This window comes from Anarhichas minor, unplaced genomic scaffold (genome assembly GCF_050575085.1).
Source record: "Anarhichas minor isolate MPS153535 unplaced genomic scaffold, ASM5057508v1 ptg000021l, whole genome shotgun sequence".
Classification (NCBI taxonomy): domain Eukaryota; kingdom Metazoa; phylum Chordata; class Actinopteri; order Perciformes; family Anarhichadidae; genus Anarhichas; species Anarhichas minor.
Window position 1 is genome coordinate 7,898,646 of NW_027466467.1, and position 27,068 is coordinate 7,925,713.

Sequence of the window (27,068 nt, forward strand, 5' to 3'; positions counted from 1 at the left end):
TCATGCTGCTAACCGCCGACTCCGTCTCCTCCCCCTGCCTAGTATAATGCCTCAGCTACCATGGCCTATTCAGCGCCATAAAGCCAAGCCAAACTCGCTACGTATGCGTGTGGATGATGGCCACACAATTCAGTCCTTATGTTAACAGACGGGACTACACAAATCCCATTAAAAACAATGGATCGCACAATTACGCCGTCAAAATGTTTACTTGCAAGGCATAATAAGGGAGAGCATGTTTTTATCTCCTTTCAGTTGTATCATTTCCCGGACCAAATGTGTAGCCGTTATTCAAACGATCAGTTAGCGGAGGAAATCACTACTCTGAAGGCAGAGCAGCAGTGATGTTTATGTCCATTGAAAACGACTGAGGTTTTCCTCCGCCTGCCAAAACTTTACTAGCTCACTCAACTCCAGCTTGAGCCAATCAGTACATTTCCACGGCCGTGTGAGCGGTAACCGAATCATAACGATAACCAGGCAGAAACACGTTGTTACGGTCTGCGAACATGACCCATCACTGGAAATAAGAAAATCTTGACACAAAAAACACACACGCAAGTAAACAGAGTCATAAGTAATCATTCCTACAGTGAGGGAATAGAGAGCTTTACAAATACAAAAAAATGTATCGTGGATTCATTCAGCAAAGCTTTAGATAAATCCTTTGTTCACACAACTGTCTGGTCCTCTGTGTCTAGTGTCTACGCTTTCTGGCCCTTTAATACATCTGGCTGTCTAAACTACTGTGTATCTTCTTCTTCACCCTCTACTTCAAACCTCCATCAACCTCTTCTCTCTCTCTCCGTCTACCAATGCACCTTCTCCACTCTACTGACCACTCACTTCTTCTGATGTGTTGTTGTGTCTTGCGGCATCCCAAAGTAAACCAGTAAGGATCCCAATCGGTCACCTCTTAGGTCAGAGCTACATTCACCATTGTATACTTGTTTTTGATCAAATCATGCCAAAGTATGACTCTGCAACTTGGCCACGAAGTAAAACAAAAAAAAATAAACTGTGGTCCAGGAGCTCAGCAGCATCTGCTCCCAAAGCCCACAAACATCTGTGTCATCCAGCTGGCCTCCAGGGACCAGATTCCACTGCTGGGAAACACATGACCAGCTCTCACAAAGACCTGCTATCCTGCATGTGTGTGTCTGCATTTTTGTCCGAATATGTCGGCATGCTTAATCATATTTCCTGTGTGTGTGTGTGTCTGAAGAGCAGGAATTTATGTTAGCTGGCTGACACATTTTGTCACTGATCAAAGGTGACAGTGCCACTTGCTGTGACTGTCAGGTACGATATAATAAGAATATGGAGATTGCCTTAGCTGTGTCACTTTGCTGACAGTGCTCCAGTTTGTGTGTGTATGTATGTGTGTGTGTGTGTGTGTGTGTGTGTATGTATGTGTATGTATGCGTCCTTGCCAACTGTATTAGTGCTAACTTTATTAGCATTCAGAGAGGCTTCGGGCTGTCACAGGTCCTTAGGCACTCAACGGAGGGCAGGAAAAACACATGTCAAAATATATTCACATTGAGCCTGATTGCAGGCAAGCCAGTTGGCTGCAATTTGACAAATGACATTTAATAGGTCATACTGCTGCCTCGGCATACTGATGAGCATTTAGAAGGAGCGAGAACGAGTAAGGAAGACGGATAATAAGATGGGGAGACAAGCAAACAAATGTATAGACGGCCAAACCAACAGATGGGACATTATTCATCGTTTCCAACATCTACCTGCTGCTGAAACATCGTATTGTACCATTGAGATGATATAAAGCTTCGCTTAACATTATCAGCACACTAGAGACTTTCATAGCACGGCCAAAGAAATACTGAATCATCAGTAAGAGGATAGTATGATGTCACTAACTGGCAAATAAGCAGTAACAGTGCAACGTAAACCATAACCAGGTCAATCATTTGAATTTGAGTAATTTTCACTGTGGTTTATTGCTGATAAACAGTGCATGACTGCCGCTTGACATTATGTTATCGGAATACTCTCCCTGCATACACAGAAGACGGCATTAAAACAGCACAGGGGGCTGCGTTGGTGTGTTGTTTAAGGTACCGGTGAGAAAGTGGCAACAATTTTTACAGTACGTTAGAAAGTACGACCGGGAATGTGGCCAAAGCAATGCATTGCAGCAACGGTTCGGCTGTCGTGCTGCCGCCCTCTGCGTTGGATTCGCTCTTCACCAAGAGTGCAGCCGTGCTAGTGACTCTGTGATGTTGTACTTAGGCACAGCAATGCTTTGAGCTAAATGCTAACTGTACTGCGAGTACAGCTGAGGCTGATGAAAATACCAACAGATAAACCAATGCGTGGGACGGATTAAAAGTGCTCGATGGAAAATGATGGGATCACCAAAGTTTTTACAATTCGTTCTCTCAGGAGCATGACCGTCTGTCACCAAATCTGTTGGCAATCCATATAAAAGTTATTGAGACATTTCACTCAAAACCACAAACTACAAAAGACAAACAGCTGCTCGAGGTGCAAGAGGAAAAGTCAGCAGATCATCACGAGCATTCGTCATCTGGGCACCATGGATATCCGTTACTAATTTCATGGCAATCCGTCCAGTAGTTGTGAAGATATTTCAGTCGGGAAGTAGCCATCCATAGAACCGCGGCGTATGCGTGGCTGAAAATGGATTGAGATTTTAACACTGCCAACCATTTACTGTGCCAAGTGAACAAAAGTTTAACATTTCTTAAAAAATGGTAAGTTGATCACACAGTTTGTTTAAATTGTTTTTGCAATTCTTTACGTGATGCTGTAAAGCATGTCACTTTTCACAACAATAGTTTATGGTCAACGACATTGTTTACCGTCATTACAGATTTTACTGCTGTATTATGAAATCCCAGACACAGATAACAGTATTCAGAAAACCATGACTCACGCTTATAACTCAAGTCAAGAAACTTGTGGAGCAATCATGAACCCCAAAAACGTACGCACTTGCAACTTATTCTGCTCTGTTCTTGCCACCAGATGTGGAGCAAATGAGCAAAGGAGCAGATGATTCATGAGCCAGAGGAGTCTGCTGGATCCTGTTAGTATACGATACTGAATGGCCATTCCAAATCCATGTGGCAAAACCTCCTACAGCCGTGGATTTGGAGTTTACCAAATGTACCATTTCAAATGAGACCATGTGTACTCTCTCAAATTCAATTAATACGCAAAATGAAATCAACAATGGCTCCTTTGAAATGTTGAAGTAGTCATTTTAAGACACGGTGAGTCACTGAAGAGTTCAGGTTGAAATTACAGCATCACTGTTAAATTGTCCCTCTTGTTCTTCAGGGCCTTTTACTGCAGCAGCTTCTCCACTGCATCACAATCCATCAGTCTCAACATTTCTCCTGGACGCTGACAATTCTTTTTGTATTAGTAATGCAAACCCTGTAGACCTGAACTCTGTCTGCAAAAGTGCCCAACGCTGTCCTCGGACAATCAGACAAAGAATAAATGAGATTACATTTATATTGGAGAGGAGAGGAGAGGGGAGGGGAGGAGAGGGGAGGGGAGGGGAGGGAAGGAGGGGAGCTGATATTTTAAGAGAAAGCAGATGGGAGTCAGATGGGGAAACGATCAACAGCAGCCTTATTCAAAGTGAGGAATCCTTACGGGCCATGTGACGACCAAAAGACACACACGTACACATGGGAAAAACTTTATTTATTTATTAATTTTTTTACAGACTGGCCAGGTGGAGCAAAGCCTCGAGTCTAAGCCCACATTTATTACCTACTAATGCAACAGGGCTGTAAGCTGGATTCACTTGCCAAAGTCATACTGAAAAAACATTCAGACACACCCACATTCCATCAGCCGTGTGTCACTAAAGTATGAAGAGGAACCGACTGCGGTGACGCGCTGATAACAAACAGACAGAGATCACATTTGAATTTGTTGAAAGCTGCTAAAGTAAATAATCATGGCAGTGAGTGATCGGTGGTGCTGGACACCTCTATGTGTGTCACAGCAGCCAGACCTGTTTGTCTGTCAGTTAAAGGACAACCTTCATGTATACAAGGAGACAGAACACGCACACAAGAGCACAGCAAGCAGAAATACAAGAACAAGCATGATAAACACGCCAGAGAAAGCACGAGCACAGATATATATATATATATATATATATATATATCATAATTATTTTATATATACAGTATAATCATTTTGATATCAACATATGGCAAATTTAAAAACTGCTATTTTTCAATAATAATATCCATATTTGTTGATTTTCTTGAAGACCTTACATATATTATAAACTCTAAAATTCCACAAAAGCAAAGATTATACAAATAATTATGTCATAATTACATTATTGAATCTGCCTTTATTGTACGGTGTTTGTCTATTTACATCTCTCCTTTACTGTTTTTACTTAATTACATGTATGTGTATATGTTTTGTTTGTACCTTCCATTCACATGTTTGTTATGGAAAATGGACATTTTATTTTGGTCAATAAAGTGTTGACCCCCCCCCCCCCCCCACAAAAAAAACTAATTTAGTTAGTTGTTAACCAAAACTTCCTCTGAATCAGAATTTGGACAAATAATATTTTGATATGATTTTATCATCGTTGAGTCATCAAACAACAGATAAGTTTCAAAACACAACTGGCAACTGTGAATTAGGCTGCATTAATACCCAACTTTAATTACACATGGGGCTGTTAATTATCTCCCAATTATGGGCAGCTCTATGTTATTTGTCTTAACACTGGACAGTCATGCGTGCACATATGAGCTAATGTCACACCTAGTTACTGCAGTGACAGCACACGTTACACCCGGCTGTGACGCTGCAAAAACCCTAGCTAAACATAGGAGCACGGGGGGAATTAGTATGTGTACAGTCCTGTAAGAGGGACACACAGAGAGAGTGTAAGTGTGTGTGTGTGTGTGTGTGTGTGTGTGTGGCACCTAAGTACACCTCAGGGACAGAGGGGTTCAGGGCCTTTTAAATAAATAAACAAACACATAAATAAAGTCAATCGATAGAGGGAGCCTGATCCGGCACTCCGGGCCTGTGTTTGGCCTCTCACTTCATAAGAGAGGCCTGGGGGAGAGAGGGGGGGAAAGGGAAGGGAAAAAGGGGGAAACTGAGAGCGCCAGAGAGAAAGAGAGAGAGAGAGAGAGAGAAGGTTGGATTACTTCTCTCTTGGTGGTTGTATAGTGCTGGTTAGTGGAAGCCAAGGCCTGCTCTCCCTTTAACAGAAAGCAGGCCCTGATACGCTGTCTCAGTTCGCGCGAGCATAACTCCCCCTGGGCTCAGTGCAGTTCCTCAAAACCTAAATTTGTCACAGATTAGAGAGCGTTGGCCACGCAGTTGCGAGCGCCCCGCAGCACGAGCGCGTGTCCCTTTAAGGCCCTATACCGTGGAACTATGAGGAGTGTTCTGCTTTAAGCGACTAGCGATCACTCATCCCAACCCTTCCAGCTCCCCGGCGCTGTAAAAACTAGAACGGGAGTGAGTGCACTTGCTGAAGAATTCCATCTGACAGTTTTGAATGCCAAGGGCAGCGCGGAGAGTGTGTGTGTATGTTTGAACAAGCCAAACTAGGGAGAGGTTTGAGCGGCGGCTCGTCTCCCGTGAGGAAAGAAAAAAAGGAAAATCGCACCTGGCCCCCCGTTCCCATAAGCCGCCGCAGCCCGGCGAATGTCGGCACAGGGCAGTAATATTCCCGACAAATTAAGACTTGTTCTGAGGAGGGGGAGAGAGAGGGAGCAGAGGAAAAGAGGGAGGAGAGGTGGTGGTGGTGGTGGTGGTGGGGAAACAGTGTGCTGGCAAAGATTCAAGAGAGCAATTCCATCGACATGATAGAAATGCTTCCCCGAAACGCCGAATAATATTTACGTTGCGCAAGTGATTCTTTTTCTTCCTCCCACCTGTGTGCAGCTTGTTGATTCAAAATGGACACCTGATACAGCAGAACAGGCAAAGGCACGGCAGGATAAAAGCACAAGCTTCCTCATCAACAGACACCTGATGCTTCTGTTTTTTTCCACAGCCTTTAAAAGCAAGCTGATAACGCAACACTGTAGGGAAGCAGGGGCATTCTCATGGGATGTAAAATGTAAACTGCTAAACACGATTATTGGGACTGAATACTAAAAACATCCTCACGGGTTGTGTTTGTACAAAGGGGGAAACATGCTGTGTTTAATATATCATTTACTGGTGATGCTTTTTTTTGTTTGTTTTCTTAAAAACAGGACAGTTTGGATCTGTCACAGCCACTGACAGATGACATCAGTGGCAGAGTGCACGCCAGCCAATGAATGGTGGTGTGGTGCGACACAGAATGCCCCGAGGGGGTCGGCCAATTAGCTGCTGACAGGAAGAGAGATGTATGGCTGCCTGAGGATCTGGCTGGGACCATTAGTGAGACGTGGGAGAAAAGCACTGAGAGAAAATGTGCTGGTGCTGAGCATGGGAGAGGTTGAAGGTGCAGCGTTAGCCTAGCTACACAGCTGCTTGAGGCTACCGAGCTGTGTCGTGGAAGCCACTGCTGGCCGACAGAAGCAAAAAGGGATTCTGACTTTCTAAAAGATAAAGAATGTAAGAGACGACCAGTATGAACACTTGAGTGTGTCACCAAACACGTTTCTATACGGCCAACCATGTGAAAGAAGGTCGTTGTTTGAGCGTATATAGCTGCTAACATGTTAGCATAAATGAGCTGCTAATGTCAGTTGGTCTGGCCCTACCCAGTCACACAAAAATGTCAATACAGTTTAGTTGTTCTGTATTTTACCAGCACATGCAAAATTGTGGTTGTTTTGTCAGGCGAAACATTTGAATGATAATTATGGTTTACTGGAAATGGGCACCCTCGTGCCAGTGCAGCATTTGCAATGAATGCTGGGAGTTTTATGAACGGTTAAAAGCAGCCAAAAGTTGGCCTGAAGCACAAAGCATTGGATGTTTTCTTTCCAGCGATACATTTGAAAAGTATTCGTGTCCATAAATACAGTTAACATTCAAGCCCGTTAAATAGCCTCAATAATGACGTGAGAGTTTTCCTTTAAAGGAAAGAGCGTAAAACAGTGTAAAGCGGGCAGGAAGGTCCAGAATAAGGCTGCTTGCTTTGATATCTCCAGCATGGCGCACACACAAACACACACACATGCCCGTATGAAAACATATGGCAGAGGTGAAGGTGAAGACACACACACACACACACACACACACACACACACACACACACACACACACACACACACACACACACACACACACACACACACACACACACACACACACACACACACACACACACACACACACACACACACACACCTTTCTGGGAGCAGTGCCCACAGCAATAAAACACAGACCGGAGTCCTTTCAGCCAACCAATCGCTGCCTGTAGGCCAACTGAAATGTTTCTCACTGACAGAAACACATCTTATCAGCTGGGGATCAGATAAGAACAGCAGCAGCACAGCTGGAAATAACAAAATCTCCATTCTGAGGGAAGTGTGTATACTGGCAGTGACGCAGTCACTTTGAAAACGCTCACACACACACACACCCAGATAGATGAGTAAGTCAAACAAAACCATGCATGGACCTGATCAATCCGTCGCAGGCCTCGACAGAAGGCTGCACAACACAACACTGAGCTGCACCATCATTGATGAATATATAAACACTAGCCCTTTATGGGTAAGACATCTGAAATGCCTTTTGTTATCCAGCTTGTCATCGAGTCACTGATTTTTTTTTTTCCATTACAGAAAGTAACACAGCCCTTGCTCCAATATTTAATCTTTAGTCTACATATTCTATGCCAGTCGATAGTTGTTGAAATATTTCCGTGTGGGCCAACTGATCGTTTCCATTCCTCGAGCCCAGCCACTGGGGATAATGAGCATAGATGTGCTGGAGAGAAGAAGTTAACTCAACAATGGTCTTTTACGAGAAGAATTTGTTGCAGGCCATCTCGTGGTCGGCACCAAACTCACAAAAAAAACTCTCTTTAATCTGGCATTGGTTTGAATTACTATTGTGGTACATCGAGCACGAACATTAAACCATGTAATCCCCTTGGCTCAAATAAACAGCAGCTCCAGCTTGGACTGCCGTGAATGTAGATGAGTGTTAATTATGAATCGGTTTGAACTCCTCACCTCTGCCGGGGTTTAGTGAGGTGAACGCTCGTGGTGCGAGTGACACTTTATATTTATTCTTTCCCCCGTTAGACATTAAGCAGTGACATCACAGCGTGAACCCCCTTGACATTCAGGTGGTTTGTTCCAGATGCGTTTGGGTCGTAAGCACTGCTGCTATCACGATGATGAAACTGAGGAAAAGGGGGGCAGGCATGGCTGGATGGGGGGGGGGGGGGGGAGCGCTGCTTCTGGAGAGCCTCATGTGACTGTCTGGGGAAAAAGGGCACTTACCCAACAGAAAACCTCGCAAACTACAAAACAGTCCTGCAAATCTTATTGTGATTTAAAAAGGCAAATCATTGTCTATCATGTATTAACATTTAGATTCCAAAAAGCCAATCGAATTACCAAAGGGTCATACTTTACATTGAATTAAAAGTTGCCCTAAACGCACAGAAACGAGAGAGGAGACTGGCTGTTTTTGGAAAAGGGGGGAGAAAAGGAGAGGGAGAAGGATGTGCGCCGCTGTAATTACTGCGTGCTTCCAAATGTCTGGCTATTGCACCACATTGATTTATCCTCCTTCCACTCCCTTAACTCTCACCATCTCCTGTCACTCCAGGATGAACTGGAAATAAGACGTTTCTGTTATTTAGAGTGGATCTGATTGAAAGTTTAACTCGTTTAAAGGTTTTCCTACAGTCAGGCTGTCAGGCTGAGAGGGAATTACAGTATTTAGGCAGCATAGGGTATTATGTCACTTCAATGCCTTTTGAAACTAAAGTGGAACAGGTGTCCAATTCAAACAAAATCTACATGGCAAAAATTGCTGTCAGGGGTATTATGCTTCACACTCAATCCTGTGTACTGGCACCAGATTCCAACATACAGGGGGCATTGACACGTATTTCCTTCCACATGACATCCAAACCACTGCTGTCCCTTTTCCCTCCATTGCAGACCCATTACCCCCCCCCCACCACACACACTCAGTCCCTTGCCAGGCCGTCGGGGCTGTGCGTTATTAGAAACACATGTGCAGCACCAAAAGGTTTTCTGCTCGGATTGAGACAAACATGCGTTAAGTTGTGGGAAGCAAACATAGCCCCGAGACCCAGAGACCCAGACTAACATGGCCACCGCGGACACAGCACTCACACATTCAGCAGAGTGGGGAGGCATAAAAACAACTATAGCTGTTAAAAGTGTCTGGCAGTAGGTATTTGTGATAACTCTCCACACAGGAATTCACAGAGGTCCTCTGCATTACAGATTGCAGCCACAATGATGGATTTCTTTTGAGTGGATTAAAGAGCTCAATGGGGACAAATGTACTTAACGTAAGTGTGTGATCCATGGCGCTCAGTGGCACAGACTTCCAATGCATCATCCTCTACGGGAACCGCAGAAAGCCCTGCACCGTCCCCCGGGGCAAATATGCACTGAGCAGAAAGCACACGGGGGGGGGGGGGGGGGTGCTGACAGCATGGTAGCGAACTCCTCGAATACATCCGACTGTAGAAAGTCATTAATAAGACCAGGTGTTGATCGTAGGAAGGTTCAGTTAGATTGGCAGCAAAAGCCACCTGCCAATGTCCACCCCATGGGGGGGGGGGGGGGGGGCATGGATGTACGATGAGGCACAGACGACAGTGAAGATACATATTGTGTTCACGCAACCACACTAATGTGAACAACAGGTGCGAGCCAGTCACTGTGAACGGAAGCCCGTCCATCCATCCGTCAACCAGCGCGGCGGTGGGAGTAAAGCGTCACTCCCCCGGTGTGGCGTGTGTGGCAAAGTGATCATCCAGTGACGAAGAGGAATCGTTCTCCGCAGCGTAACAGGGGCCATCACTCTCCGAACAATGGTCGGCCCGACCCGCAAAACAACTCAAACGAGGGCGGAATCCAAGACTGATATTCCAAACCTCAAGCAGGGTAGACGGAGAGTGATCCATCAGAGCAATGAATACTGTTAAAACTCACAATGTGAAGAGACGCATCAGGGGGAGGCCCCTCTATTGACTGCCTTTGAGTTCCCGTGAAGGAATTCTAAACAGTTCTAGCGATGTTTTAAGTTGAGGAGCGTGTATGTACATGTGCAGTCTGCTAATCCAATGCTAGATCTGCAGTGAGTGGGTCCTACACTGGACTACACACCCAGGTGGCCTAACCCTCTTCACTTGTTTCTCCTTATCACAGAAGCGGTCGAACGCCCCTCTACGGGTCAAGTCCTGTCAAGGGTCAGATCTATGGAGGTCAACAGGTTCTCTCAGGACTCTTCAGCTACTCATTGATCACAGTGTAAACAGATAAGGCAGCACCAGTAGCTGGTGGTCTTTAAAACCGTCGCCTCCATTTTTGAAACGAGAAAGCACAGTCATCACACGCTGGGAGGCATTGCACTTCATTTTCAACTGACAGTTTGATATTTTCCTTGGTTTGGTTTCTCTTTTTTACTGTGTGATCTTGTAACATTTTCCATTTCATTTATTCCAGTTCCGTTAAGCTTTTTAAGGCGTCGACACCATCTAGAAGAGTTGGTTTGCCGTCTGGCTCGGAGAGACTAATGGCAGCTGCTCCGACGAGGTCCGACTCCGAACACAAAGCAGGAGGAAGCCTCCGCTCCTTCACGCGTGTCCCACAAATCCTGCCTTTACGTATGTAAAGGAAAATAAACACCTTTTGCTTCCCCTGCCACGTCTCTCTTGCCTCTGTCTGCTCCGTCTCTCCCGTGCTCGGTCTTAGTCATGTGAGGGTGTATAAACACGAGCCTCTGTGGATCAGTGCACACAGAGAACAGGATATGAGAGTGATTCCCCCTCACCTCTCCCTTTTGAACCTGCGTCACAGACGGTGAAAAGTGGTTCCTTTCCAAAAAGGGCCACGCAGGGGTCAGCTCGGCTCTGTGCTGCTATGCTGCTATGCCTGTTGATTCGGTTTCAATCTCTGCATCCCACCAGAGGAAGCAAACAATCCCCCCCCCCCCCCCCCCCCCCTCGCTGCTCTGCACGGACTCATCATAACTCAATGTACACAATGCAACAACTGAGCTCTCACCACATGTTGATCTCAGGAAGGTTCCTGAGCTTTGGTTAGATTTGCAGCCGAAGCCATGGAGCACATGTCCACCCCAGAGGGACTGAATGTATGAGGGAGATGTAATAGAGGTGCACGGGCCAACATGGATGCACGCTGAGGCTCAGTAGAAAGAGCAGAAACAATTGCATTTACACAGCTAGACAAATGTGAATGACAGGTGCAGCAGGCGGGAGTAAACCGGCACTCCCCGGTGTGAAGCGTGTGGTAAAGAGATGACGATCATCCAGTGACGAAGAGAAAACGATCCCTGCGGCTTAAGAAGGCCATCACTCTTCTAACGAGGGTCGGCTCGACCTGCAAACGACTCAAACGGGATGAATATTACTGCTCAGGAGTGATGTGTGCTGGTTCTCTTGGGTTTTTTTCTCACCCACCCATCTGTAGTTAAAATCCAACTCTGCCATGTTTCCTTGTGCTAAACCCTCTAAAGGAGGAAGCAGAGAAGGGATCAAGCGGGGATTGAAGAGGAGAAGGACAGAGAGGAAGCAGAGATGTGGTGGGGGGGAACCTGGATGGAGAGGTGTTTCATAAGCCCCACAGCCAGATCTTATACCTCCGGTTGCCAGGTCCCAGCTGTTGGGGTGGAGAAACGTTAAGGCTGATTCAGGGGCTGGCTAAGAAAAAAATATACATAACACCATTAAAAGGAAGACCGGGGACACATTTTTCATTAATAAACTGTTCAGTCTCATTTAGAGAGCTCAATTACCTTCCTGTCCGAGTGCTTACCCACTTAAATATATGAAATGGATTTAACTAAAGTGGCTTTCCGAGTGAGTCGGTGAAAGAGCACAAGTATGAGAGATGCATTTAGCGTAGCCGTATGCTGCAGTCAATCAGCCGACGTTCCAGGCTCTTCAGTCGACTGTGTCAGACACCGTCAGCTTCACTTACACCTATCCCTCCGCAGCCCCCCGTACAACCGCAATCCTAAATCACTATCTAATAACCCATCTCAGGCTCATTACTCAAACTCAAACTGGAGCAGTTTAGATCAAATCCGGGATCGCCTCACAGCGCTTTCAGATCAAAAAGATACAGGGCTCGGCATTAAAAAAGGCCATCATTTTCAGTGCAGTGACTGCGGCTCATAAATGCCAGAAAGGCTGGATTGGTGTAATATGAAGAGCAGAAAGAAGGGGGGGGGGGGGGGGATTGGAGTGAAATGAGACGCAAACATCTAAAACAGTGATAATCTTAGCATGCCATCTAGTGGTGGAAGGTGGTACTATTCAACAGGAGACACCTGAGCAATAGTGTTGGGGAAATAGTGGATCCTGTCAAAACGACAGGTATCACCAGATGGTTAAATATAGATAGAGTCTGGGTTAATTGTACTGTCATAAAATGAACAATTGATTAACAAAAGATGAACATCTTAAATCTGGTACTTAAAACAAGTGTACTCTACTTTTAAAATGCTGAACAAAGTCTGGCTGATGTTCATTAATAAGCCTGCGTTTTTTTGTAAAAGTTGAATAAAGTCATTTTTCACGGCACAATTTTATTCACCGCAATCTGAATCTAATTGATTTCATGCTCTATTCAGCTGGAACCCAAAAAGTGCCGACTCAGCAGACGACTTGACAGTTTATTTTAAGGAGAGGGTATAGACCACAGCAGAGATTAATGTGGTGCAAAAGAAAAGAAAAGAAATTGAATGTCAATTAGTCAATAGTTCAGATTTGGTGTCTAAATAAAACGTAGGGCATTGTTGGAGTGTGTCGTGTAAAATCCACCATAACTTGCTCTCGATGATCTGGGTTCGTGGGCTGTTGCTACGATGTGAACCAGATCACCAAATCAGTCACGCCTCCGATCCCCCCCCCCCCCCCCCACCCCCCGCCCTCTCTGGCCGTGGTCGATCCTCACACATCCTGCACTAATGTGATATCATGCCCATCAGAAATGCCTTCTGAGCCCTAATGAATGTATAGCACAGAGAGGACCCCAATTAGTGGGCCGGTGAGGGAGGGGCGGCACGACGCCGTCCCACGTAAATAAACTTATCTCGACAGGGTCGCTTGTCCAAAGCAGGGAGATAGGCGGATAGCGAAGGAGGCCGAGAGAAAATGAATTACCTTCCTGACACACGTCAAAGCCAATCACCGCGGAGCATCCCTTGCCGTCCCCGCGCCCCCAAATCCCTGCCGCCACCGTTGCGTTTCATCTGCCAGTGTTAGTATGCACACAGGCCGTGCGCCAGCCTCCAAATGTATTCATTTATTCAGAGCCCCTCGGAGAAATCACAGTGTCTTGTTGTCCTTTTTTTTTCCCCGGCTGTCCAGATGGAATTTGCGTGAATAACATCAGTTTAGTGAGGCAGAAAATAAGTACAGGCTAGCACAGCGGAGGAGACTAGATTACACCCTCACCCGCCTCCCCCCCCCCCCCCAAAAAAAGAAAAAAGGATGGAAAGACAAGTGTCACCTTCATACACTTCTTTCTCCATCTCTGCCCGCCTTTCTCATTTTCTTTTCCACTTCTATTGAAACTCATCAGGCGAGGCGAGACAAGGCAGAGATCTACGCGGCGTTTGCTCCGATTATTTTGTGTTATCATGCACTGCAGGTGCAATTAAACTGAAGATCATGAATCAAAGAACAAGAGCGGCTTTTTCATTTACAAAAAGGCGAGCGGCCATCGAGGGCGAAGCCCGATGCTCATTTATCCGCGTTTTGTTTTGCATTTATAACGCAACTAATTGCATTAATTAATCAGATGCACTTCTAATAGGGGGCAGAGCATCTTGCATACGTAATTGAATGAGATGAACTAAATCAATATTTCCTACCTCAATAAAGCCCGAGAGAAATTAAAATGTCTTCAGTCAGAAGAGTGGAAAGCCTCAATATATAAGTAATTGTCTTTAGAATAAACTCTGGAAATGGATGCAGTAGCTGTAAGATGAGCTTCGCAATTACCTAAAACTAAACTTCACCAAAGACATAACAAGCGTGCGATCTTATATCACTGGTGGACGGCACTCAGACCAACTGAGATAAAAGGATGAAGAGGTGAGGGAGAAAAAACACATTTGAAGTAATCCTACCTCTCTGAGAACCGTCGAACCGAATCCTCTGTACAAGCCTCGCACACCCTGAGCAGAGAGAACAGAACACACTTTTTATTACAATCACAGACAAAACTTTACGATTCAATAAACGGAACAATGCTTTTCTGTAAGAAATCATGAATATTTACTTTACTCATTTTACATGGTGCCGAGTTCAATATTTCACAACAACGACCACATGAAATCCCAATATGGGAAACAAAATATTTGAAAAGAAATAATTCCATGTTATTAAAACTTTCATAGACACGGCCTTTATTTCTACAGGTCGTGATAACATTTTACTCATGATGGTTTTAAAGCCTTTCTGATAGGAGTGATGGCCAAAACCACAGAGAAACAACAACAAAAAAAAGATCAAAGTGGTAATAAACCAGATTTATCCTCTAACAAAGTGCGTCTGATTGCTGTGTACCTCTGCTCTGAGTGTAGCCAGCAGCATGCGGTAGGTGGTGGATGACGGGGAGGCCTGGGTCCTCTGTTTGACCACCTCCGTGGGCACCCGGATCAGACACGCCACCTACAGGACGGAAAGAGCACGGGTCAACAGTGTCGCCTCACGCACAATCTCAATCTACAGTACTGCATTTGCAAAGGGCTTTTGATATCCACAATGTGTGGCAGGTGGCCATGGTGCTGGCGGGCTAACGGGCGCTTCAATGAGTGTCCAATCGGTGCCAAATAACAAACCAGTACACACGGCAGACATGACACCTGAGCAACAGGTAAAAAAAAAAAAAGGTCAGCAGGCTGACTGTGTATCTGTGTCCGAAGAACACGCGCTTCCATCAAACACACTGATAGATCCAGGCATGACTCACATGCACACCTCAGTAACCGCACTCCCAGCTACAAGTTCCAAACCCATCCACCATATGTCAACAAAAATATGGACTGCCAACAGCTAGTGAAGATAGACATGAATATTTATGCTTCATAACTCCCATCGCCTGAAAGGCAGGCAGGCAGGCAGGCAGGCAGGCAGGCAGGCAGGCAGGCAGGCAGGCGGTGGCACAGCTGCCCACCTGGTGACTTGATTTCCCATTTATCCTGCATCGGAGCGGAAATACCGGCTAACGGCAAGCAATCTTACAGAGCGATTGGTGAGCCGCCCCCTTGCTGCGACTCCCCTCGGTCATACAGATGCCAGTCTGCCGCAGCAGCGCTGTGTGTGTGTGTGTGTGTGTGTGTGTGTGTGTGTGTGGGGGGGGGGGGGGGGGGGGGGGGCGGCACCACAAGAAAGATAAAATGCTCCCCTGTCATGTTTTGCCTGCTTCTCCATTCAGCTATCCATACTGATTTAGCGTTCCGGAGTTTTAGATGTGCTGGGCCCTGGAGGTAAAGGCTCTAGTGCCGTATTCTGTGAGGGGGGGGGGGGGGGGAGTAGCCAGCTGTTAGAGGGCTCATGTCTGTCACCCACTCGTCTCCTCACCAAGGACACCTTATGAGCAAGAACATGAAAATATGTGGAGCACAAAAGGAGAAGAGATACGTCCGCAGTCCTGGAAGTCAAGTGAAATGACAGACTGAGCTGTAGAAGACTTTACAGACTTACAGGCACAGTTCTAGCTCTGTGAATCTAAAACTCCTATTTCATATCGTTTTTTATTTGCTTCATTTCTCAGCTTTGTCTTGACCTTCAATGTATCACTTCTGCTGCAGGCAAATGTCAGTTCTTCCTATTTTCAATACACAAGGAGCACATGAACCTCATTATCTGTACATAAGAGCAAAAACAAAGAGACTTGAATGAGTGCCTGTGAAGAATTCAAGCCGATTCTTATTGGTATTTCAGGTGAGCAGCACTCGTAGTATAGCTGCAACCTCACCGTGGTGCAACAGTACCACCAAGTGGCCAGACATCCACCTGCATCGCCTCGCCGCGATCACTAAGCTGGCTGCATCCATCTCAGAGATCTCGTTTGCCTCCCTTTGGTCAACTTACCATTTATAATACATTGTACATCGTGTTTTCCCCAAACCAATTCTCCAAAGGGCCAGAATAAAGCAGCTAAATGGAAAGAAAGTGGCTATGACAAGTAATTACTGACGTAATTGGATGGGGGGGCCTGGAGATGAGACGGCTTTTCCTCTCCTGTCACTGCAGAGAGGAAGGCAGAATGAGCCAAAGATTATACCAAATAAATTAGGGACATTGTTTATTTGGGAGTAATTTGCGCGCCTGGAGGCGGGGAGAATGATGTCGAGTGGATGGAAGATAAAGTGTGCTGCCTCTGAGGCCATTTTAGATCTCTGAAAACGGCAGAAAATGGGGAAACTTGTTGATGAATCTGAGGGGTGCGTGATAAAATATGACCGGGGCTTAGAATGGATAATAGAGTCATATCCTGTGTTGAGATAGAGGTAGTGTGTCATCACATTTTAAAAGAAAGAGCAAAACAAAAGAAAGAATTATAGATTTAGGTACAGTAGATGTCCCTCATGTCCTCATGTTTAGGGCAGACGCCTGGTTCTCGGCAAGTAAACTTATAATAAACCCACTGGCAGTCTTTTAAATTCCTTCAACCGTTCATCTTTATTTACAAGCTGTTGGATTCGTCAAGCAGTGTTAATTAGGAGGCTGTCTGCCTGTGATTGGAGCCTTTCCGTTTTCCCCTCGCTCTGTTGTTGTTAATCCAAAATACGGAGCGTGTTTTCAATTTCCAGCACCGGGCCGCCAAACAACAAGGTAAGAAGACGACACTCAATCATGGGTCGAAACCCCGGCAAGGAACGGGAAATTAGCAGAGATTCCAGCCAATCAATCGGCAGATTGAGTCATTACATCCCCCCCCCCCCACATCTTTATTTTACATGACAGTGGTCAGGCAATCAGGAACATGATTACTATTTGGCACCATAAAGAGACGGCAGGTAAGGAAAAAAAAATAAGAAAACGCAGAGAAAATGTCCCTAAACTTGTATTATGATGCAAGAAGTGGAAGTAAACGTGCTCTGAAACTCAGTTAAATCTGCATTTAGTGCCTTCCCACTGAATGTCATATCAAATACAGTAAAGTGAAGCCTGTGTAAAATCTACACGTCGGCCCTTGAAAGACCGTACTGTATGAACCATCACATGAACTAATTCCCATGACTTTTCTGGATTCTTGATCACACGCCCAGTCCTGGAAACACATCACAGTACCAAGAACGACTGAAATACGGGTCGACAAAAGGAAGGAAGGAAGGAAGGAAGGAAGAGATGGAAGAAAAAAAAAAAAAAAAGGTCATGAAGAAAAAGGCAAGAGATGAGGACACTGAGTGTCTCCAACTTTTGAAACAACAGCCAATAAATCACAGAGCGTGGCGCTGCTCGAAGGCGATGCATGGATTATTTCTCAGTGCCAAGTTAAGTGGCTGCCAGTTTCTACCCCCAAAACCCCTCCCTCCTGCTCCCTCCTGCTCCCTCCTTCTAGCTGCTGCTGCTGCCCCCCCCCCCCCTCCCCCCCTCTTGTCATGTCACACTGTATTTTCCAGTACATCCTCCTACAGATGTGTGGTGGTGGTAGTGGTGGTGGTGGTGGGGGGGGGGGGGGGGGGGGGGTTATAGATGGGAGAAAAACCTGCCGCCTGGCCTTGACAAATGAGCTTTCAGGGCAGACGTCGAGCGAATGGGAATGAAGATAAATCTGATCTAATGGCTGGATAACAGCCTGCTAGAGCCTGACAGATGCCATCAGCTTACACATTCTTTATGGGCGCGTCCCAACGCCGCACTCGCACAAACAACAGGATGCTTCTGGCAATGGGGGGGGGGGGGGGTTCTCTCATTGTCTTGACCCTCTCTCGTTCTTTCTCTCTACAACTTATGACTGTCCTCCTCTCTGTCCTCCCCGTCTCCGTCTGTCCTGTTAAGTTCGGTTCTTATGAAGAGGGTAACCATCAAACAGCTGTAGTCAGTTTCTGCTTTATATCTGTATTCTTAAAAATATATATTTCCACCACCTGTGATCCTGAATCTAATGAAGGAACTCATTTAGGTCTTAAACTTTAAACTTACTATAAAGATTATGATTCCTGTAGGTTATAATTCTCACATATGGAGATTCTCCCTATGAGCATCAGCATACTGTATATGCTCAACCATTCCTCCTTCCGCTGGATGAACATCTGTTAAACCAAAGGCTCGACTATAAAGACAAATATTACTTCGATTCAAGTGTGTAGAAGTGTTTTCTTTTCTTTCTTTCAATTCCCCTCGCTTACTTATTGCAGTATTAAATGCTGAGCTACAACTCCCTCTGGAACGACCATAATACACTTTGAGTGAAGTCCACATCTAGTGAGTTTGTGCCAAGTTGAGCACATCATAGCTAGATGGAGGCTCGGGGATAGGATCAGCAAAGAAATAAGCACCATAAAGCTTCTGCGGTGCATGTTGCCGAGTGGAAACAGTTGGTAAAACACCCCCACTAAGTGGACTCCTGGGGAAAGGATGGTGGGCTGATGAAGAGGTGGAACGGGCAAGTCAGACAAGGACCAGAGAACACGTTGCATCTTCCTCTTTAGGTTCCTGTTTGTGCCCACACCAGGCTGCTCCCAGCAAGAGAGAGACACGCAGGTGGAAGAGCTGCAGAGAAACACGATGAAAACAAGAGAGCAAGAGAGCTTCCACTGGCAGAACGGAACATACGATGCAGAGCGGAAGACGAAATATAACGGCGATGAAAATCTGTTTTGAGTTTTGCATTCATGTTGACAAAGTGGTTTGTGTTTAGCTATTCAAGGACTAAAAGGAATAACGTTGGCTTCAACCTGGAGGACAAACACACTGAACTGAGCAGGTACCTTACATAGAGGGTCAGACCTCCGCTGAACTTCAGCAGCATGGAGTGGCCATTTTTTTTAAAAGGCCCTTTACAGCGCTGATCATGTGGATGATGAGAGATTCACGTTCTAGCATAAAGCAACCTACTTACACAGAACTAATAAACGATCAAAAACAAACAAAAAAAACATACAATGGAGGAAAACAAAGGACTCAAAATGTATGACGAAGAGACAAAACTACCAACTGTTTGAGAATCATTTGTCTATAAAATGTAAGAAAACAGTTTTAGAATTGCTCCCACAATTTCTTCCAGAATCCATGATGTGCTGTACAAAGTTAAAAACTATTCAATTCATAATGACATATAACAGAACATCCTGCTCCGATTCCTTTTCCATCAATAGACGAATCAATGAATCAACTACTTGTTTTCAGAACTAGACATAAGTATGTCGCTGCCAACCTGGTCAAAACTCAGCCAAGCTGATGTCAGTTCATGAAAAATATCATTAGCGATGACTGAGGGGGCGATTGCATCAGAGTGCGGGTGTTTAGGCCCGGCACACCACTCGGGGGCAGCACTAGGTTAGGCCTTTCATGGCTAAGCCTGAAGATTACTCTATTTGAACAAGACGTATCAAGTTGCCAGGATGCAGTGGGATACCGACCCCCCCCCCTCCCCCCTCCGCTCCGAGGATTTGTGCCTTTGATGTGCTCAAATCCAGAACAGCGGGGAAGGGGTTAAAGGAAGCCGCAACCTCAGCCTCACCTTTCACACCGACTGTGCCGTAGAGACGAAACGTGTTAATAGCTGCACTCCGACAGTATCTGCATTGACGAATACAACTCTTATTGAATCTGTGCTGATATAAGAGTAACATGTGTCCTCTTCTCAACACTGTGAGACACCGAGACGCGGATAAAGTCAGGCCCAGTGAACACCCTCCCGTGTGGAATGATCCCATTTCATAAACATGCAAAACTTGGCTAAATCACATCCATCCAAAAGCCATGAATACTAAAAACCTAGTATTTTGAAGATAGCCATGATGGTATATAGCAGGGGGGGGGGGGGGGGGGGGGGGGGGGCATTCCTCTTTCCAACCCCCCCCATCACTCTACCCCCCTTCATGCCAAAGTGAGTTCTCGTGGCCCCCATAGGGCTCAGATTCTGTGGCTCGCTGCGAGTGATTGGGACGGGATGGACTGAGGAAATTGCGCTGCTCCTTGTTGGTTTCAAGCCTGAATTCCCCCGGACTAAACTGGCACAGTCTGGTGGGCCTGAGCTGGGAAAGTAGATGAGTAAATAGGCAGTAATGAGATCTTATTTACCCGGCTAGTGGGAGAAAATGCTGGGACAGTCCTGAGGAAGCCTCCTGAACTCACCATGCTGGACCCCGTGGCCTACAGCCAAACCCCCCCCCCCCCCCCCCCCCCCCTCCTACTGCCCCCTTTAATAGCGGTCTGTGAAATGTGAAAGGCAATAACGTTACCGGACATGCCGGAGGTGGTGAAGGAACAAAGAGGGACGTAAGGCATGTGCGTAAGACAGCCGGCCTTCTAGGACTGGGACAACAAAGGATGAATTAGGCCAATACAAACATACATGAGTTCACAGTGTGCTGGCAGACTGAAAGTCCGAATGAAAGGAGGCAAAAGTTGGGAGAATGAGGGAGGAGAAGGACTTACTATTTCTCCCAGGGAGGCGGCCAGCATGTGAGTGACAGGTGCCACGTGCGGTGCTGACAGCGCTCCGCTGGCGCCGAGCAGGGACTTAGTGCATTCGTAGGTGACAAAGAAAGCAGCGGCTGAAATCAAGCAGAACCACAGCCATTTAAGGCCCATTAGTCAACCAGCATACAGCAATTAATATCCCTCACTACCACTGACAGGGGAGAAACCGCGGCGTGAGTGTGTGTCCGCGTGTGTGTGTGTGTGTGTGTGTGTGTGTGCGCATGTCAATTGGGGTAAAAGCGAAGAAAGTTATGCGTCTGTCCTGCGGATAAAGTTCAGTTCTTTCTTGATCATTCGTCTCATACATTCATCCTGCAAAAGTGTTGAATTCATTTTTTAAACTGCAGCAAACAGATTGTATTATTTTCAAACCAACAACATATGAGTTGAACAGCTCATGTTTATCCTTCTGTCTCTGATATGCATATGATCATAAGAGCATAAGAGCTTGGTCTTAGCGACGCCGACTCATTTAATAGTCAAAAGATGTTGATTGATGGTCTATTGATTATCAAATACCAGAGCTTCTATTCGCAGCCTTAGAGTAGCATCAATCCAAAGTGATTTGTTCAAATATTTGTGTATTTACAACTTCTTCCATTCAAAGGGTCAACGTGGAAATGTACTTGATAAGATTGACTTGGTGCATTTGCAATAGTATAGATGGAAACAGTTGGTTTATGGATGCAATGCTGTTGAGAAACTGAGACTCGAGGGCTGGATGTGTTGCAGCTTCCTTCAGACCTGCAGGTGATCTGCTCCATCACCAAAGGGCTCATCAACATGTTGCTTTTGAGCATGTTAGTCACGAAGCAATCTCGGTTAGGCAGCTACACTAAAACCATTTAAAGACGAGCCTCGGCACATCAATCATTTTAAGGTCCCACCGTATTAATCTGACTCTAATAAATGATATCCTCAAAAAACTCAATCTTAAAAATCCAGCTCCTCGTTATTCTTGTCATCGTATATTACCATAAGTAAATTTCCTCAACGGCCAAAAGAGCCAGTGAGGATGATCTCATCAGGAACTAAATAGCGAACAGGGACTCTGCCACCGCTTGTAATTGTTTCATGCGACTACCAGCTGAATGCCTGCCTGACACTATACTACAATACAAAGCAAATTAACTAAACTACTTTGACTGTGAACTAGCAAAATTAATCCATGTTTAGTAAGAACATCAATTACAAAACAACAATGAGCAGTGGACCTTCGCGTCATATATATCCGGCTTTCACTACGAGCGTCATACCGTTGGGGAAGGAGCCGACGGCAGCAGATGGGACTCCGGCGTAGATGCCCCTGAAGCCCCCTGCCTTGTGGAAGCCCTGCTGACTCTGCATTCTTGTCTTCACGGTGTCCAGGGGGTAGAGGGTCAGATCCACACACATCCCCGCACAGCCGCCTGCCTGGAGAGACAATTACTCTGTGAGACATAACGCAGCGTTACGCACGCTGTAACACCGGTGGTGGAACACATATTCAGATCTTCTACATAATTAATTAATGGGTTTTTTTTGGGGGCCATTTTTCAACAGGCTGGATACACGCATTTTGCAGACACGGCGTAAGATGAGGGATAATTTGGAGACATGTTTTTGGTCTCCTGACATATGAATGTGTTTTGTTCTACAACTTCTGAGGGACACATCTGCCTCTCTAGCCTCTAAAGGCTACACTGTGATCGCCAGCTATTTGCCGAGTTGGTGTGCCTGCTGTTTGGTGCTGGGCAGGTAGTGTACAGCAGGTTCATCAGAGCTTTTTCCCTCAAAAACAACGTGTTTTCGGCCATCAGTGGACAGACACTGATGATTCATAAGAGAACATAAATAAAGTGGCCTATCGTCATTGAGTGTGACCGACCTCATTAGTCGATATAACAGGGATAACCCACCAATGTCTCCGAGTGCGGTGGATACTTCACACAGAGTTTAAAGTAACACTAAACAAAAGTACTTGGATATTTGTTCTTACTATGAATTACTAATTTATTTCATTTTAAAACAGCTTAATAAATTCGCAATAAATGCAACAAAAGAGGGCACATCACACACACAAACAAATATTTTCCAACACACATGTCTGTCTTCACAAGCCTCTCGCCTCATCGAAGAACTTACAAATGAAGTATCGATGTGTCAATTGAAAAAGGGCACGTTTGTGATGAACAAACTCCATTCTGTGCTTTTTATATATAAAGTTAAGCTCAGGCATCAAGAAATAACGCATAACTCTATACAAAAAAATAACGTTGCATAGAGCTGGTTCAACCTGCACTTTGTTTATCTTATTTGTGATCGTGCCTGTAATGACTCAGTACTAACTACCTCCCGTAATGACATGAAAAGCTGTGTGGCTGCAGTAGGTCACACACGTCCCTTTGGGTACGCCATGTTTCTGGCTTGTCTGTTACTATACGTTGCAAAAAAGATGAACTTTTTCGTGTCTTATAAGCAGAACACGAACATGACATGTCCACACCGTAAGCTCTCGTGGTAAATCGGTCTTCAGCTGCCAGCAACCGACAACATGTGTAATGACAGTAACGTTAAAGGTTGCCTGATATAAATATTAACACGTAGCATTCGTACAAAATAGCAAACTTACCACCAGCGACGCGACGAACTCTCGTCTCTCCATGCTCCGCTCTCAAGACCGTCTCTTGCCAGTTGTACAGCCCGTACATGTGCAACTGTTGACCATGTTAAACAGATGACAACAATCACGACATGCCTGTCAAGGACGCTGCCATCTTGGCTGGGTTACTTCCGCATTACGTCATGACGCGTACGAATCACATGACCTCGAAAGCTGCCACGAGAGGAGATTTCTGTGGCTTCATTAAATCGGGTTAAATTCTGTGCTTCACTGGCTTAAATGATACCAAGACTTCGGATATCAACGTGCCGGCATATTTGGGGTTTATTGTAGACACTTGAAAGAAACATAGTTAACCAAGAAATTACCAAAACTAATGTAATATATATATATATATATATATATATATATATATATATATATATATATACAGTATGCTCGTTATGCTCTGGTCATATAGTGATTGTCAGTTTAATTAAGACATATGTACCACAGTATGTATGTTATTTAATGTAGGATCGAATAAAAATGGACTTTAAAACAAATAAATGTATAAAAATGAATTGCCCAAAGCGGTTGATGAAGTAAGCCTGAAGAAGGCTTAAGCTGTGGTCGCAGCATGCTCAGAGGTCAACATAGAGAAATATTTAGTCTTATAATATTTAGGCTTAAATTTGTATTTTCATTTGAACACAAATATGATATTACTGATTCGTGTAATGAAAAAAAAGAAGCGTAAAACTCCAAAACTTGTACTTATGTGACCTACGTTAACACACATTCGTGCTGCTGTCCCATAACTGTGAGCCCCTTATATTCTTGCGTCTCACCTCTCCCTCGTGATCCAGTGAGCGTGCTCAGGTGAGTGTGTTCTTTTCCAGTGACACGCCGACTGGGTTATTTATGGGCTGCTGTCAGCCAGGCAGCGCCTCCTATTAGGGCAGAGCAGGCGAGGGGCCACCACCTCTTTATTCAGCCCGGACCCGATGATGTCTGGGCTGAGTGCGCCCAGTTTGAAGCTCGGTGCCCGTCATCCATCTTGTTGAAGCGAGTCTCTCAGGGATCCCATTGGATGAGAGCCCCAGCTGGATCTGGACCGGGCTGCTGCCTCTGTTTTCTTGATCTGTGTTAGGCCCGAGGAAGGCAGTAGCATCACTTGCACACTGCTTCTCACGCTTTTATTGTCTTGATGCGACACTTGATAGACTTCAGAGTATATTCCACCGCGTGTAAGGATTTCTTTGTTGCTTGTTTTCAGTTTAAGGCATGTTATTAAGTCATGTGTTACTCCACAGAACATATGGTTATTTAACGTGACGCTGTCTTTATGCTGGTGCTTTTACATTACAGTCCATCCCTAAGGAAGACTGTGTCCCTCAGTTCAGTCAATACAGCGCATTAATTCTATGCCATACCTGAAATTGATTTTTCTTCCTCTTTCGGTTGTTGTCGAGAAGTTTGCAGCGTCCAGAGTCCTGTCTGTTCCATCATGTAAAGCCATTCATCACCCTGTCACCGCACGTCCTTGGGTTATTGGGATTTTTTTTTTTTTTCAATTGTGCTCCGAATGCTCTATTCCTGTAAGTCTCGATGGACTGTTCGCAAACCTTAAGGTGGCATTAAAAATGTACAAATCACAGAAGTTTCTGAACAAGACTGGCCCAGCTTTTCAATGTTTCTGAAAGACTTCTGTGGGCTTATAAGAAAGTAGGTTGGTAAACCCTTTGCTTCTGAACCATTTATCCATTTCTTCGGCGGTGATGAAAATCTTTTACAAGATGCTCGACAGCTTTGCCCAATGTGTTCCTGCACTACTTCAACCAGTTACGTGTCAGGAGTGAAGCTTGTAGTTTGTGGCCAAGAAGAACATAAATGGTCTGCACCAACGTGGTCTGTGACTTTTTGATGAAAGGCCCTGCGAGCCGTGGGTGCAGTTATCCATAGAAGTTAATGCAAAAGCTGGCTGGGTGAGAGTCGCAGTCGTTCAGTTAGCTCTGTTTGAGGTCAATGAGAAGCACCCGGAGTCTGGGCAGATTTGCAGGGAGCAAACCATTGATCTTGACCCACTCAGAGTATGATATCAGAGATAAAAGGGAGGAGACGAGAGGGGAACTTATTCACTGTCAGCAACAAGTCAGCAAAGGGCAATTCTAGCCCGCAGGCTGTCTTTGAAAAACTGAAGGTTAAAAGCGCGGCGGATTAAGCGGCGATGTGGGGAGGGAGAGAAATGTAAGCAGCCATAAGGGTTAGTGTAATAACACAGAAGCCAGCATCTATCGGCTTCACAATCCTTCAGAAGCAGGAGTGTTAGATGACAGCCAGAATGAACTCCAGAGGCAAAAGGTCATGTGACTTGCGCAGGTGAGAGGGTGTTCAGAGTTCCTCCTGAAGCTTTTAAGACACCTTTTCTCTTGCTTGTGTGTGTGTGTGTGTGTGTGTGTGTGTATGTACACGATGTGTGTGTTACGTCAGACAGAGCAGATTGCATACATTTAAATTCTTCAAATGAATTTTCATTATCTTCGTTTTAAAAGGCCCAGTTGCTCCTTTGGACACCGCTATGGACCAACAGTTGTCTTTACTTTTTTTTTCTTCCTCGTGAGTAACTTGAGAAAGCACCATCTGTAATGGTCATTAATTGTGAGCTGAGAGGAGCACACATCTTGAGTCTGACACGGGGATGTTATTCATGAGACAGGGTGGTCGAGCAGCGCGGTAAACTTCAGCCGAAACATAACTTCCGTTCATTAGCCGGCCTAACATTTGCATCATTAGGACACCGCAACAGCAGGGGTGGGAGGAAATGCGACTAAGCGCCTTTCATACAACTCTTTGTTTTTACTCTCAGGATGATAGGCTACATGAGACTGTGACAGGGAGGGGAAGGGAGGGTGGGAGTGATGCTCCAAACGCAGAGAGGGGGACGGAGGTGACAGGAGGAGAGGAAGGAGGAGAGGGAGGAGGGAGGGGGTGCGATAAAGAGAGTAAAGGAGAAGAGAAAGGTTAGAGAGAAAGAGGAGAATAAAAGAACATTCATTATAAATTCACTGAATCGACAAGCTGTCAGGCTGCGCTGCCGTCCATGTAGCGTATAAGCCTCCGCTGCACTATTGACTCCTACGTCACGACCGAACGTCTTCTCTCCTCTTCTCACCTTCGGTTGCATCCATATCACCTGTTTCTGCTCCACGCTATCTGCTCTCTGGATTGACCTCCCGAGAGCCTTGCGAAGCCTTGTCATCATCCCCATCTTCCCCTTTCTCCCCCTCTGCCCTCTCAGCCCTGCTGGGCCACCAGTGAAATATGAGCTGCCTGTAGCATATTGATCCCATGCCTGGATCCTGCCTAAAGATAGATAGATCACAGACAAGGCAAAGCACTCCCGATGCCTCCTCCTCCTCTGCAGCAGCAGCAGCAGCCGTGCCAATGGCTTCACCGGTTTGGTATTGATCGCAGCGATCAATTTGACCACAATGCACGCTGATGGATTCGTCTCAGTGAGAGCAGGTGAGCTGAGTGAACGGGCTGTCACATATGATGAACTGCGTTGGCATCCGATTGGTCAGGACATGTGTAATCACCCCTGTGTTATAGCTGCCCAGAGGCCACAATAGAGGC

At 45.5% G+C, this 27,068-nt stretch overlaps 1 protein-coding gene across 4 annotated transcripts in view; it reads right to left on the minus strand.

Annotated features, from left to right (window-relative positions):
• Positions 1-23,614, minus strand: part of slc25a26 (solute carrier family 25 member 26) — a 45,417-nt gene extending 21,803 nt beyond the window's left edge. For all 4 annotated transcript variants that reach the window (XR_012955745.1, XR_012955747.1, XR_012955746.1 and 1 more), the window contains exons 1-5: positions 23,460-23,614; positions 22,105-22,261; positions 20,804-20,922; positions 14,756-14,860; positions 14,317-14,364 (exon numbers count right to left, since the gene is read on the minus strand). Coding sequence is in view for 1 of the 4 variants with exons in the window: in XM_076095762.1 (XP_075951877.1) it covers positions 14,317-14,364; positions 14,756-14,860; positions 20,804-20,922; positions 22,105-22,261; positions 23,460-23,492 (462 nt within the window). In the remaining 3 variants the exon portion in view is untranslated. The remainder of the gene's footprint in view (positions 1-14,316; positions 14,365-14,755; positions 14,861-20,803; positions 20,923-22,104; positions 22,262-23,459) is intronic.
• Between the last annotated feature and the right edge of the window lie 3,454 nt (positions 23,615-27,068).